The sequence below is a fragment of the Triticum dicoccoides genome, chromosome 5B, assembly GCF_002162155.2.
Source record: "Triticum dicoccoides isolate Atlit2015 ecotype Zavitan chromosome 5B, WEW_v2.0, whole genome shotgun sequence".
In the NCBI taxonomy this organism is placed as follows: domain Eukaryota; kingdom Viridiplantae; phylum Streptophyta; class Magnoliopsida; order Poales; family Poaceae; genus Triticum; species Triticum dicoccoides.
The window spans coordinates 80,953,739-80,967,461 of record NC_041389.1 but is presented as its reverse complement, the minus strand read 5'-3'; the positions used below and the strand labels follow the sequence as shown (position 1 = coordinate 80,967,461).

The 13,723-nt window shown below is 41.7% G+C and overlaps 1 protein-coding gene across 1 annotated transcript; it reads left to right on the top strand.

The window, feature by feature from the left end:
- Nucleotides 1-3,782: 3,782 nt before the first annotated feature.
- Nucleotides 3,783-11,878, top strand: LOC119307482 (protein tesmin/TSO1-like CXC 2). Its single transcript, XM_037583560.1, has 11 exons — nt 3,783-4,046; nt 5,252-5,421; nt 5,505-6,234; nt 6,629-7,017; nt 7,099-7,170; nt 9,310-9,490; nt 9,563-9,658; nt 9,740-9,806; nt 10,704-10,872; nt 10,976-11,375; nt 11,458-11,878. The coding sequence occupies exons 1-10, from the start codon at nt 3,999-4,001 to the stop codon at nt 11,349-11,351; spliced, it is 2,298 nt and encodes a 765-aa protein (XP_037439457.1). The 5' UTR covers nt 3,783-3,998; the 3' UTR covers nt 11,352-11,375; nt 11,458-11,878.
- Nucleotides 11,879-13,723: the final 1,845 nt, after the last annotated feature.

Sequence of the window (13,723 nt, the reverse complement as noted above, 5' to 3'; positions counted from 1 at the left end):
TATATAAATAACCTTTCCATATTTCAGGTTAGAGTCACTCCTTTGATTTGATTTCAGGTCTAAGAGAAACGAGAATCCCTCCATTCCAAGCCACCCTTCCTTTATTCCTTGGGATTTGGAGGACGGGTGGAGATGATATAACCCTAGAAAGATCCAATCATTACCCTCTCTTGTTGACTAGTTGATTTTGTGATTTGAGCAAATATTCCAAGCTTCCCCACTATGTTGCTACTCTTGGAGGTTTTAGACTCCTGGGAGGTAGGAGTCGCCAATTAAGATTTGATAATGTGGATTTTCCCAGACTCTGTGAAGGTAGGCAACCTCAAGGTCCAATGCTAGTGGACTGAACTCATACTTTGCGGGGGTGAGGCTCCTATATAAGGTGAAACTTTGGGGGTACGTTGTGCTCCCCACGCTTCTCCAATGAACATTATCTTCCCTCGAAGGAAGTGAACTTCGGAATACATCTTTGTCTTCTTTGCTTTGGTTATTTCCATCTCATATCATTTATATTTGTGGTAGTAACTACCTTTTGCATGATCATCATATAAGGTGTCATACTTAGTCGTATAATTAGAGAACTTATGTACCCACAATACCCTATTTTCTAAGAAGGGTTGAAATTTGCAGTCACCTATTCACCCATAGTTGATATATGATGGCTCGGGAATTTGTGATGATTTGTAGTGATTCTTCCTTGGTTTCACTGGAATTCTTATTACTCTTCGGATATTTCTAACACTAATCCCTTGAAAGAGAAGAAAGTCCATTTTCCTAATGTTTGACAGGAAAAATCAATTATGGAAGGAAACTAAGGAAGATTGCTGAAAAACAAGCCAAATAGAGTAACTTTCGCGAAGAAACCCAAGTCAACAAGCGCACCAGAGTAAAAGATGATGTTCCATACAACCGCAAGAGCTCGTATGGGCTGCCATCTGCTCCACCACGTCTATACATGCAACTTTCATGAAGGGCCCAGGGGATAAAAAGAACCCTAGTCGCCGCCACACCACCAAGAACAGAAGAAGAGAGGATCTGAAGAACCTTCGGAGATCATCTTAGTTTTGGTCCTTTCATCTCCATTATCATCGCTACCCCTTTCACTATTGTAAGAGTAATTCCAATTGGGAGAACAAATGTAACTCAATCTCATCCAGAGATCAAGACTATTTGAATTAACCATTTCATCTTATTGTGAATCTTCCCGATATTATTGATATGGTTTTTATGGGTTTTGTCTTCATTGTGATTGATTCCCCTCTTATGATGTGTGAGTAATTCCCCCAGGTGTGGGAGATGTAGGTAAGCAGTAAGATTAATTTATGCCTATTCTATATGTCGTCATTTGCATTAGTAGTAGTATGATCTATCTAGTATGTTGTTATGCTATGGTGAACTCTATGCATGTTGTCCAATTCAAGGGCTCATGCAACATGATCTCCAAAGCTACACAGGTAACATGTATTGTTTAGGAAATCTGGGACCTATGACGTGATAGGTGGAGATATCTATGAGGACCAAAGACAATATGAGATAACAATGATCCATTGAACTTAATGCTTGGTTCCGGTCCAAGGACCTTAATTGTGGAAACGACCACTCTATGGTAACGGAGAAGCAGGGCCATAGTGAAATATAATCGGAGGAGTTTCATAACTTTAGGGAGAACCGCCTACAAAACACTTATATCAAATGCTATGAGTACAATACAAACTCGTATTACCGTCGCACTAGCACACTTTATATTCTTACCATGAGCTGAAATCTCTCCGCACCTAATCTCTTCAGTGCAGGAAATACAACCTTAGTCTCATTCATGTTATTTACTTTTATTAGTTCTTATAATTGTTACCACAATTCCCTTTATATTTGTCAAGTTGGTTCATCCGTGATTGAGGACAGTAATAATATTTGCAGAAGCCAAAGTAGTTACTTCACACAAGAACTGTGACACCTTGTGTGTGATAGAAGCACTACCTATAAATACTCTCCTTCGCGCTTCGTTCGGATGATTACTCATTGGGACACTTCTGCAAAAGTGCTACACTACCCTGTTTGGCTTGCATGCATTAATATATCAGGCCATTCGGTTGGTATAAGAGACACCAACCATTTATTAATTGTTTACCACCTAAAGAGTAAGATGACGAACGATAAGGGGAGAGCTCAAGTAAGCTTTACCATGTAGGGGGTGCGGAAGACAAAGTTAAAAACCAAACTTGCGACCTCCATGAGTGCCACCGTGAAAAGGAGTTAGCCAAGCCCTTAAATTCATGTTCCTTGAGGCTTCTAAATCCTCTTGCCGAAGAGGTTGATAAAGTTCAGAGGACAATCACATCATCAAGTGAACCTAAGAATTTTGTTGATATACTTTACCAATACATCCCTCCATCTACACCCCTTCCACATATTCATAACCTTGACCACACACACATCTTGGACGGAACACGTTGTTCTCATGGAGTCTTGTTGTTGCGGGGAAGCGATCATGGAGCTTTAGGGTTCGCCTCATCGTCATCGAGTGTCACGAGCCATCTGAAGCAGATATGACACCGAAAAGGCGAGTTCGTCAACTCAGAAGGAGTATGGACATGTCCACCCAAACTAGGAAGACTTACAACAAGGATCTTGGCGCTCACCCTTTCGAATATCATCAAATGGCCGGGTGGGTGAGTGGGTGGATGGGTGGGGGGCTCAGGTCTCAAACGCTCTGCATGACTTCTTGAAACATCCACCCTAGTCATCATCTTCACGGGCTAACACATTAGACAAGTTCATAACAAAAAGCGACAAGTGGCCACTGTAAAGGTAATAAGAGCATATTTCACTTAGAGTTAGAGCATGGCCATCGCTACACGGTGGACAGATGCCTCAGGTATCCACGTAGGTTCGGGTGGTCCAAAACGCCTCAAAGTATCGTTTGCAGAGGAAAACGGGTTCCTGTAGAAGAGGCAGTCTCTTCCCTGGTAAAAGTCTGCCGCTGACGCTGTAGATGTACCATTGGCTTCCTTTCTCCCTCACAGAATATGGCAAGCTAGCTCTACACTCATGTGGTATTGGGGAAAAGCAAGAGAGAGAAATAAAAAAAGTGAAGAAAACAGGAGAGAGGGGTGGGGCCAGCGAGGAGGTTGCAACATTGGGTGGGATTATTTCACACGGTGGTTTCAGTGCTCTTTATCTACGTGGATGTCTAGAGCTAACGCTTCCTGTAGCCTCCATTGTACATGCCCTTAGAAGTTAGAACCACTTGCGCTCGCCATCATGGTCCAGATCGAAGCCTCCTTCGATCTCCCAGCTGGAATCCACCTCGCATTGGCAAGCGCGTCCCAGCTGGAGTCCACCCACATTCGCAGGTGCGTCCCAGCTGGAGTCCACCTCGCATTCACAGGTGCCAGCCGGCGCCGTATCTTCCAAGCGCCAGCAACTTTGTTTTTGGACAACATAACTGACTTGGTAGGTTTTAGCCAAAATTAAAACTATGTTAGTGACATCATTATATTATAAGTAAATAAACGGACTGCATGTAAATAATTTAGTTTTGCCAGTTGGCCAAGCGTCGTGTGCCCCACACTCCCAGTTCCGTGTTCCCGTCCCATTTTCCTAGCCGAAACACGTTCATCTTGACCCACCGACAGCGGCGCCCCACCGGTCAGTGCGAAAAAATGGGGTTCCCGCCCATGGGCGCCCCCCGCTCAAAACGCAACCCACCCGACCACGCGGACGGACCAGTGGCACTAGTACCCACCCGCGGTACAGCATAGTATATCTAGCTAGGTCGAAGAAAACAAACGCGAAGGCCCAGTAAAAATTCTTCATCATCAGCGGAGCGGTGCCGGTGGTGCTCATGCCACTCATCACCTCTCGTCACTAGCAGGAGGCGGTAGAGTAGGGTAGGGTAGGGTAGGGTAGATAGAGCGAGCGAGAGGGGGCGGCGGGGAGGCAGATGCGGGAGATCCCACGGGGGGTCGCCGCAGCCGGAGGAGGAGGAAGAAGAAGAGATGGACACGCCCGATAGGCCCCGCGCCGGCGCCGCCGCCGGATTCGAGGTCCGCGTCTCGGCCCGGGCCCTGATTATTTCTGGGGGATTTAGGGGGGAGCGATTCGTGGGGGATCGGGCTTGGGTGCCGGGGGTCGGCGGCCGGTTCGCTCCTCCGGTCCGGGGATGCGCATGTGTGGATTTGGTTGCGCGGTGGGCTCCCCCCTTGTTTCCGGGGGGTTCCGGGTGCTTGGATTCGTTGGGTGGGTTAGGTCCAAGGGGATGCATTTGGTGTGCGATTAGGGTTTTCATTCTGGCATGTTGTTAGCACTCTGCGGATGCTGGGTTGGTGAGATTTAGGGGCCTTTCCTGGTGGTAGAGGGGCTGGGGTTTGACTTCATTTCTGAACAATCATGGGGTCTCCCATGATGTTATGGGCGTCCTCCCTGGGGATTTTGCCCATTCTTATCAAATGAACAGATTTGATTGTCGATACCGGGGTTTAATTGTTTGCTTTGATTATCCTCTTCATTTTCCTCAAGTATTAGATGCTCTGATGCGTGCATTGTTAAGAAATAGAGGTTTAGTATGGGAGTTGGTGTTCAGATCCGTGCCTTACAACAATGCCTGTTGATTTAGTTCCATTGTTGGTGGCATATCCATGGGAAATTGAAGTTCTTGCCGGCTATTCATACTTACAACTAGGGAGCCTTCAGCTTGGACACAGAGTTTTATTAGGAGTACTACTTGATCATGCATAGTTGCATACATGGTTGTGCCAATAAGAAATGATGATCCCAGTGCACGGTTGGCCTGGTGCTAGAAACTTGTAGCCCTGATGTCCGTCACATTCATCACCCTTCATTTTATTTGATTGTGATCGAGAACTCTGTTCACCAGGCCTTTCCTAATTCTGTTAAATAATGATGTGCTAGTGGTCTACAAATTTTGGATTTGATTGTGCCAGTGCTCCATGCTAATTTTCTTCCGCAGCATTGGGTTATTTTGCCTATTTACACTAGTCTATAATCTGTATGTCAGGGACAGTTGTTTGTTTGCTAGTGTAACCTATGGTTGATCCATAATTGGTACATTTAGGATTCGCCTACCCTCTGCATTTGTTGATTTTGTAACCTTACTAAGTTGGATAACATGTACATTTTCTTGCATCTGAGCTCACTTTAATACCTGTGAGGAGATGAATATATGCACTTTCAAATCCTCTGAAAGATAATCCAGTAGTTTGTTTTCTAATAAGATTTTTCCTACCTGCAGGACTCCCCCGTCTTCAATTTTATCAATAATCTATCTCCTATACCACCTCCTAAACCTCAAGACTCATCACATAATGTGCACCTATTCAAGTCGTCTGACTTGGCTCCTGTTTCTTCAATCTTTGCCTCACCCCATGTCAATCCACCAAAGGAATCTAAACTTCTGATAAGGTAAATTTGTATTATTTTTGTAACCTGCGTGTAGTTTCATCCATTTAGGCTTAAAGTTTACTATGTCTTTTCATATTAACCAGGGATGATTCTGTTCAACTTTCTCAAGATTCAAACTCTCCTAATAGTGTCAGAACTCGATTAGGGAGTGCTATTAGGTTGATCAAATGCAAAAACATTGTTTCGGAGAATTGCAGTTTCACCTGCCACCTAAATCAGGGACCTATTGATTCTTCTGCCAATAGATCAAACTCTACAAGTAAATTGCCTCAAACCATCCAGTTTGTTGGTGACAGTTTAGAATGTGGTAAGAATCAAAGTGCTGATGGTAAAAAAGATCTTGCTAGAGATCAGGAGAGCATAGAACTAGAAGGCGTCCTCCTTGATCACACTGGCCCAGATAAAATTGACTCATCACAACCTGGAAGAATCGTTCATGAAAACCAACAATGTGAACAACAAAAGGATGGATTTACAGCATATGATGGGGATTACTTGATTACACACGAATCAAGTATGGATATGCTGAGATTAGCCCCACCATGTGAGGCAGATACACAGTTAGTGAACGAGACACTAAACGCTGATAATGTGTTCTCTGGCAATTCCTTGCTGACCGATGGGCCAAGTGGCTCTTACATCAACAATGCTGCACATGATCCAAATCTTTACTGGGATGGAACGGTTGAAGGGCCCACGACAGATTATACCCCACAATTGCTCTCTGGTGCTTGTCAAAGTCAGTCAGTGTCAAATGATCAAATCTGTAATGCAGTTGAAGAGCCCAGTGATCACATACCAATCGACCAAAGTGTATGTATATTTCTATCTTCTTTGCTGCTATGATTTTTTTGGACATGGTCCTCATATTGGCTTACAGATGAATAATAGTTAGGTGTTTAGTTTTCTAACTGGATGAGATAATGGTTATTTACACTGGATGTTACATCTTACAAGATTGACAATTAAATGTAACAGAACCGAAAGTTTATTTGGATCCTGCTTCCACTTTGACAATTTGTTGTTGATATCTTAACAACCTTAGCATTAAGGTTTAGCTCTCTGCACTCTTTATTTTTTTAAATAAATCTAATCTTGCATACATTGCATATTGCTGGTTCTTTTACTACCTGCCACTAATCTGGCTGAAGAGTCAATGTTCTTATCAGTTATCACAGCAGAATAACTTCTCTTACTGTTCTGGCAGGCCTTGTCACAGAATATGCGTGGTATGCGCAGGCGTTGCCTTTTTAATGAAAAGGCTGGGGCTGTTAACAAAGCTGCCAAGAAGACCTCAGATCGCCATTCTGCAAATACAACTACCCCCAGATGCAAAACTAATTCTGGTGATAAGCCTGTGAGAACCCCTCCATGTGCATTGCCTGGTATTGGCTTGCATCTGAATGCCCTTGCCCCAATATCAACAGACAAAATAGTCCCCCAAGCTGCTCAATCTACCATAAATCAAGCCAGCAACTTCCCCTGTGCTGTCAGTTCTTCAACAGCTGAACCAAATATTGTAAATGAAGATTCCTCTCAGGCAATCGTGGTTGCAAATGCTGATGAGTCTGGTCAGGGCAGTCCAAAGAAGAAAAGGTACAATGTCTATGCCCGTCATTTTATGTCACCAGCACCATTTTATTGGACAAATCATGGAAATGCAATATTACTGTGCAGACACAAGTTTGATGATGGTGATGGGACTTCATGCAAGCGTTGTAGCTGTAAGAAGTCAAAATGCTTGAAACTGTAAGGTCTCTTGTATCTTTTCTTTGATTTCAATCTACTGGATGCCTCGATTAATCCAAACACGAACAAGTTTGAATATTGGTTCTCTAAATGTACTGGCGCTGTTTATGCACTTGAGGTCGAAGATGCAGGTGTGCAGGGTTATCGTGCTGTATCAGCTGCTCCAAGTTTTGCAGTAGATAAATCACTGTAGCCTCTACATGATTCTCTAGGCTTCCTTTTATAGTCATCTCCCTCTTATGATTACCTCATTTATCACCACATTTCTGAGCTGGTTAATATTCAGCATTTTCTTTAGGTTTTGTGCTTGTTGATTCGCTGCGGAGTCTAGTTATGGTAATCTTTACAGGTTTTAGCAAGATTTTCCTGTTATGCCTTGAACAAAGATGTTTTTGAATCTCATGTAGTTACATCATCCTATTTAGAATAATGTACCACAAAGATAAACATAGCCTTGTTAGTTGGCCACATAAGTTTATTCTTTTTTTTCTTTCTGCTGGGCAGGTAGCTGAACAGTTAGAACTTGCGGGTCCTCCAGCTCTTCAAATTTTCAGTTTTTCTGTGTACCAGTTTGGTCACATTACTGATGCTTGTTTTGACTGAATTATTGTCAGAATTGTACTAAAATTGTTTTCCTGTAATTGTTGCACGTTTTGACCTGTGCGATACTCAAAGGAAAATGCTCCTGACCTATATTTTGGACTCTACAGATTGTTGGAGATGTCATATAATTTTAAATATCTTATTGCTGAAAAAAGTTAGTTTAGTTTATTAAAAAATACTAATACCTTATACCTACAATATCCAAATAATCCACCTTGCTTGCCTCTTTCTTAGATCTTCATCTTGCAAAACTGAAATATGGTCAGGAATTTTGCCAATTTATATAGAAGGTTTCCACAGAAAAAGAACATATTGGTGGGTGTTTTTGTTTCCAAACCAATAGAAGACTCAGCCTGGAACACCCACAATTACTCCCTCCGTCCCACAATATAAGATCGTTTTTCAACCTAACATAGCTTGAAAAATAATCTTATATTGTGGGACAGTGGGAGTACTACTGTAGTATTTATGGCAAAAATTGGTGAAGACTCAGTCTCCAGCGCTCCATGTGGTTTGAGTCCCAGCATCATCTAAGGTTCTATTTGGCATGATGCAATATGGCTGAATTGCTTTTAGATATTTGGGTGTTTAGTTAGCGGTTTTTTTTTCATAAGAAGCCAATTGCAAATGGATACATCATTGTACTTTAGAACATACGAGACGAGGATACTATAACAGTTGTTGGATAACATAACTTTCAACTTTATAATCTGCTCTACTGCAGAGTGTAGACTTTTTCACAACAGCTTAAAGTTAAAAGCACAGCAAAGCACATTAACCACAGACTGAGCCTCACTGTCCTTCACCTGTTCTACACAGCAACTGATGGTGGTATACTGACATGATAATTAGTCGTGTTGTAAGGCTTCTATCTTTTCTGATGACATAATAATTGGCATAATTCAATATGAGCAAAGCCTAAAACAGAAAGCTGTGGTGCACTTGGCTAATACACAGTCACACTCACTGTATCACCACATCAGGTCTTCTAGTCACCCCTATATACTTTAATGAAGACCATTTTGGTCTTTCATCACTAACTGTGTAAGACTTAAAACTAGTGGTGTAAAACGTTCTAAGGGTACAGTGCAACTGACTTAGGATTTAGAGGAATTTAAATGAAGATATCTGGTATGGGTTGTTAGTTGAGCTATCAGCTACTGCGGTCATATGCATAATGAACTTGCTGCCATAGCACCACACCGCTAGTGAGGTAGCAAGGTATGCCTCCCAAGAATACGACCATAAAGGGGGGGTGCTAAAATATACTTAAGTATAGATAGAAACAGTACTTGAAATGTCCATGTCTGTGTGAGACTTCTCTTTTTCTTCTTTTAGATATGCACATCAAGAACTGCAGATATTATTACTTGCAATAAATTTGGTTTGACTGGTTAAACTATACTTCTTTTGTTAACAAATCAGTTTGATTTTTTAATTATTTTTGTTGCCAAAAGTTGCTGAAAACACAGACAAATTTAGATGATGCATTCTTTTCTATCTGATGTATTGATGACTTGGCTAATTCTCATGCAGTTACTGTGAGTGTTTTCATGCTGGAGTCTTTTGTTCAGAACCCTGTTCATGTCAAGGCTGTCTGAATAAGCCTAGCAACATGGAGATAGTTCTATCTACTCGAGAGCAGATTGAATCTCGTAATCCACTAGCATTTGCTCCTAAAGTGATTCGCACATCTGAGCCTGGTCAGGAATTAGGGGTAAGAACCATTCTTTCATATTTAACTTTCTTTCCCTTCACCATCACTCATACCATTTGTCCAACATTGTAGGAATACCCTAACAAAACTCCTGCCTCGGCTCGTCACAAAAGGGGCTGCAACTGTAAGAAGTCATCGTGTCTAAAAAAGTACTGTGAATGCTATCAGGTACATACTCTTATATGGTTTAATATTTTTTACCTAGCTGGTTAGCCTACCTGAATTTGTCTTACTGTACTCTTCATCAAGGGTGGCGTGGGATGCTCCATAAGTTGCAGATGCGAGGGATGCAAGAATGCTTTTGGTAGAAGGGAGGGTGAGCTCCTTTTATCTGTTTTTATATACACTTATCTTATAAATCTGCAAACTTCTGCATGCATCACAGCGCATAGTTTCATCTTTAGCCTTTAGGTTGACATCACTTGCTTCAGATAAACCAAAGTACAAAACATACCCAACAAGTGTTCTTTGATTTGTCAGTACATGTTACTCTCTTTGAAATGTGCTCTATTGACAATGTTTTGTAGGAACGATATGATGAGTGTAGTTTTTTTTTCCGAATCATGTGATAAGTTTAGTAGCCTGCTACACTGCTTTAGTTTTAGTTTGGACCATTGCCTGCTGTAAATATAACCTGTTTCTGTTAGAGGCTATGCCAGCCATCATTTCCTTCTAACCACAATCACACCCATACTACCACATCATTATTGGTGTGCTTCTGCAACTTTTCGAAATGAAAATATACAGGCAAGACATCTGATGATTAGCTTGTGAACGGGTGATCTTAATTTGTGTGAAGTAAGACGTCATTTCCTTCTTTTTAAATGCAATAGCACCAAATAGGCCAATGATAAAAGAAAAGGGATAATCATCTTGGTGGAACCAAAGTTTTGGTACTTATGTGACTGTGACATATCTTTCTGTATAGTTCACTGGAATTTTGGTGCTAGCCATCACTGTTAAGTACTCCCTCCGTTCCTAAATAATTGTCTTTTTAGTGATTTCAAATGAACTACTACATACGGATGTATATAGACATATTTTAGATTGTAGATTCACTCTTTTTGCTCCGTATGTAGTCACTTGTTGAAATCTCTAGAAAGACAAATATTTAGGAACGGAGGGAGTAGAAGGTTGGGAGGTTTAAGTCTTGAAATTTTGTTACTAGCCATCAGTATCTACCAGCTTTTGATGGTCCTTTTATTCATTGAAGGACTCGGACCGTTAAGCATTGAGGAAGCTAAGCAGGGGAATGAGGAAAATAGTGCTTGTGTGAAGGAAGAAAAAAAGGAAGATGATAATAATCAGCTCGTTATCTGCCCAGCTGCTAATCCAGCTCCTGCTGAGAATGTACTGACAACACCTTCAGCTATGGATGTCAGGTTTGTGAGTCACACCTTTGTGGTTTTGCACATATGTTACCATGAAATGTGAACCTACTGTTAGGTAAAATACCGAGCTTTGAGGCAATTTTCTATTCTTCAGACCCTTGGCTTCCCGTCCACCTTCAAGCTCTAAGAGGCCACGGTCTACGACAAAGGCCCTCGGACATCCTTCTCGACTATGCAACTCTCAAGCTCCTCTGAAGACGGACACTCTGCTCTCCCCATTTGAAAACTATGCAGAAATTATGTTTGGGGTGGGTACATCAGACAGCCTGAAAGGAGGGTTATCTCCTCAAACTTCTGTTAAGGTGGTGTCACCGAATAAAAAGAGGGTATCTCCCCCGCGCATTGGTACCGGGTTGTCTCCAATCTGCAAGAGCGGCAGGAAGTTGATCCTGAAATCCATCCCTTCATTCCCTTCTCTCTGTGGTGATGTAAATAACGTGGATACCAAGACCACCTCACCAGCTCCTTGAATTCATCAAGCATTTGTCACTGAGGTAAACCTTTATCTTTTCCTCGTTGAGATGTAAATTCAGTTTCCAGTATTTATTCATCCAGTTAACAGCTATTCCTTTGCAGGTCATTTCATTAGTTCCTTGTTGATTCCCCAGATGGCCAATGCCTCGTAGCTGCACCAGCTCCTTCATCCTTGAGAGTTTAATGAACATCCAAGGGACTTTTATTTCTCCAGTTCATTTTAGAGCCTGATAAGTATCATGATCATCCTATAGTGGACCGTTGAATAGTAATGTACCAAAATACCCCCTCGAGAGCCTTCGGCATGCTAGTAATTATATCCACACCTGTGGAGACAAGAGTCCTTGTTGAGTTGCACATCCATGTTCATCTGTATAATTAATTTATATATTTTTGAATCTATGTAACTGTAACTGAGATCAAATCATCGAGCATTAGATGTACTTATGGTCAGAAACCTTTTAAGATTTATATGTAAGAACTTTGGGTATTTTGGACCTTGGAGTATGTGTTTGCCAATGAACTTGAGGGAACATGTATGATTGACTGATTGCACTACCAGTGAGTGAAGGAGTCAATTTTGCTCCCCTCCCGATCACGGGAATATTGGCCTACATAGTATTAATGGAACTAAACACCAAGTTCCATAGTGGGAATAACTTAGCTAGTAACATAACACGCCTTAATATAAGTTTGACTATGTGGCATGTAGTTAATGAGGAGAGAAGTGTTTAGAGTAACATAAGAGCAAGTATAATAGTGGTCTTATAGCTTGCTTACATGTCAATTTTGCCTATGTGAAGAAGAGAGACATGAAAAAATAAGGTGAGTGGGCTCTCATGCAAGAGCTTGGCTATATGTGTGCTCCAAGACAGATGCAATAAATGTGAGGAAAGAGATAGAGAGAAGATTTGACAAAGTACTAATCTTATAACCAACCTTATAGCTAACTTTATTGTATAAGTGACTATATGTTGGCTATAGATGATATGGCAACATTTTATAGCCAATAGAGTTTCTAAGGCAAGATGAGTCTACAATCTGATTAATACAACCACCTATGACACTACCTCTATGTTACTCTATTATGAAGGTAGCAACATAGGCTAGTGTCATATACATGACACTAGTGTATGTTACTCCCTGTTACGACTAGCCCTAGGAAAGCACTTCCTATCATTATACTGATACTTGAATTCTTGTCAGACAACTGCAGGGCCGTTGATTGCTAGTAATGCTCCATCCAACGTCACGCGTGTCTCATATATATAAAAGAATATATGATAATAAAAGAATTAAAGCTGCTAAGCTAGGGCTGCTCCCATGTCTTTGAAGTAACTTTGGCCCCAATGCTTTCCTAGCTGACACGTGCTAATTTTCCATTTAGTTCATTGCTAGATTTTTTCTATTGTGTTTGCTAACTTTTATGGCACATTAAAAAACAGATGTTCACATATACGCACATACAATCATTTCTATGAACGCATGCACGCACATTCTATCATTATAAGAACTTTCGAGATACTGAGCCGACACTATATTTTAAGATCAATGAAGTCACTACAAGCGCCTTTGTAGTCGACGGGAACATCTCCTCCCACTGAACGATTATCACCAGATAGGTTGAAAAGAATGAAAGCTACTCCCATGCGTTTTAAGTACTTTGGCCTCAATGCTTTTCTAGCTGACATATGTTAGTTTTCCATTTAGTTCACTGCTAGAGTTTTTCTTCTGTGCTTGCTGCCTTTTCTAACACATCACAACGTAGATGCTCACATATACACACGTACACATATTCTATTATTGTAAGAACTTTTGAGATACTGAGCCGACACTGCATTTTAAGATTAACGAAGTCACTGCGAGTGCCTTTGTAGTCGGTGAGAACGTCTCCTCCCACTAGATGAATATCACCAGATAGGATGAAATAAATCCAGAAAAGTGCAAACATCAATGCCAAGACAGTAAAATGAGATGCTCACATACACTCACTCCTATAAATACACCCACGCACAATCTACCCCTATAACACAATCCGGAGAGCCTGAAGTAAATCTAGGAAAATGCGAGCACCAATGCCGACATATTACAACACAGATGCTCAATTACACTCACCCCGATGCTCGCACGCGCAAACACCCTACTGCTATAACGCCATGAGTAGAACAAAGTAGTATTTCTTTGGAAGCGGCGATTTGGCGCCCGTGCTCAGCTACACCTGAAATCGCGCACGTCAGTTTCAGGCTCGGGATGGGAACAAATCCAGCTGGCGTGGCAGGTGCGAGCGGCAGTAAATCGGGCATACAGCTGAATACAGTACGAAATAGTGCCGAAGACGTGGGGCCAAAGCGTAGCCGCGGAACGGACG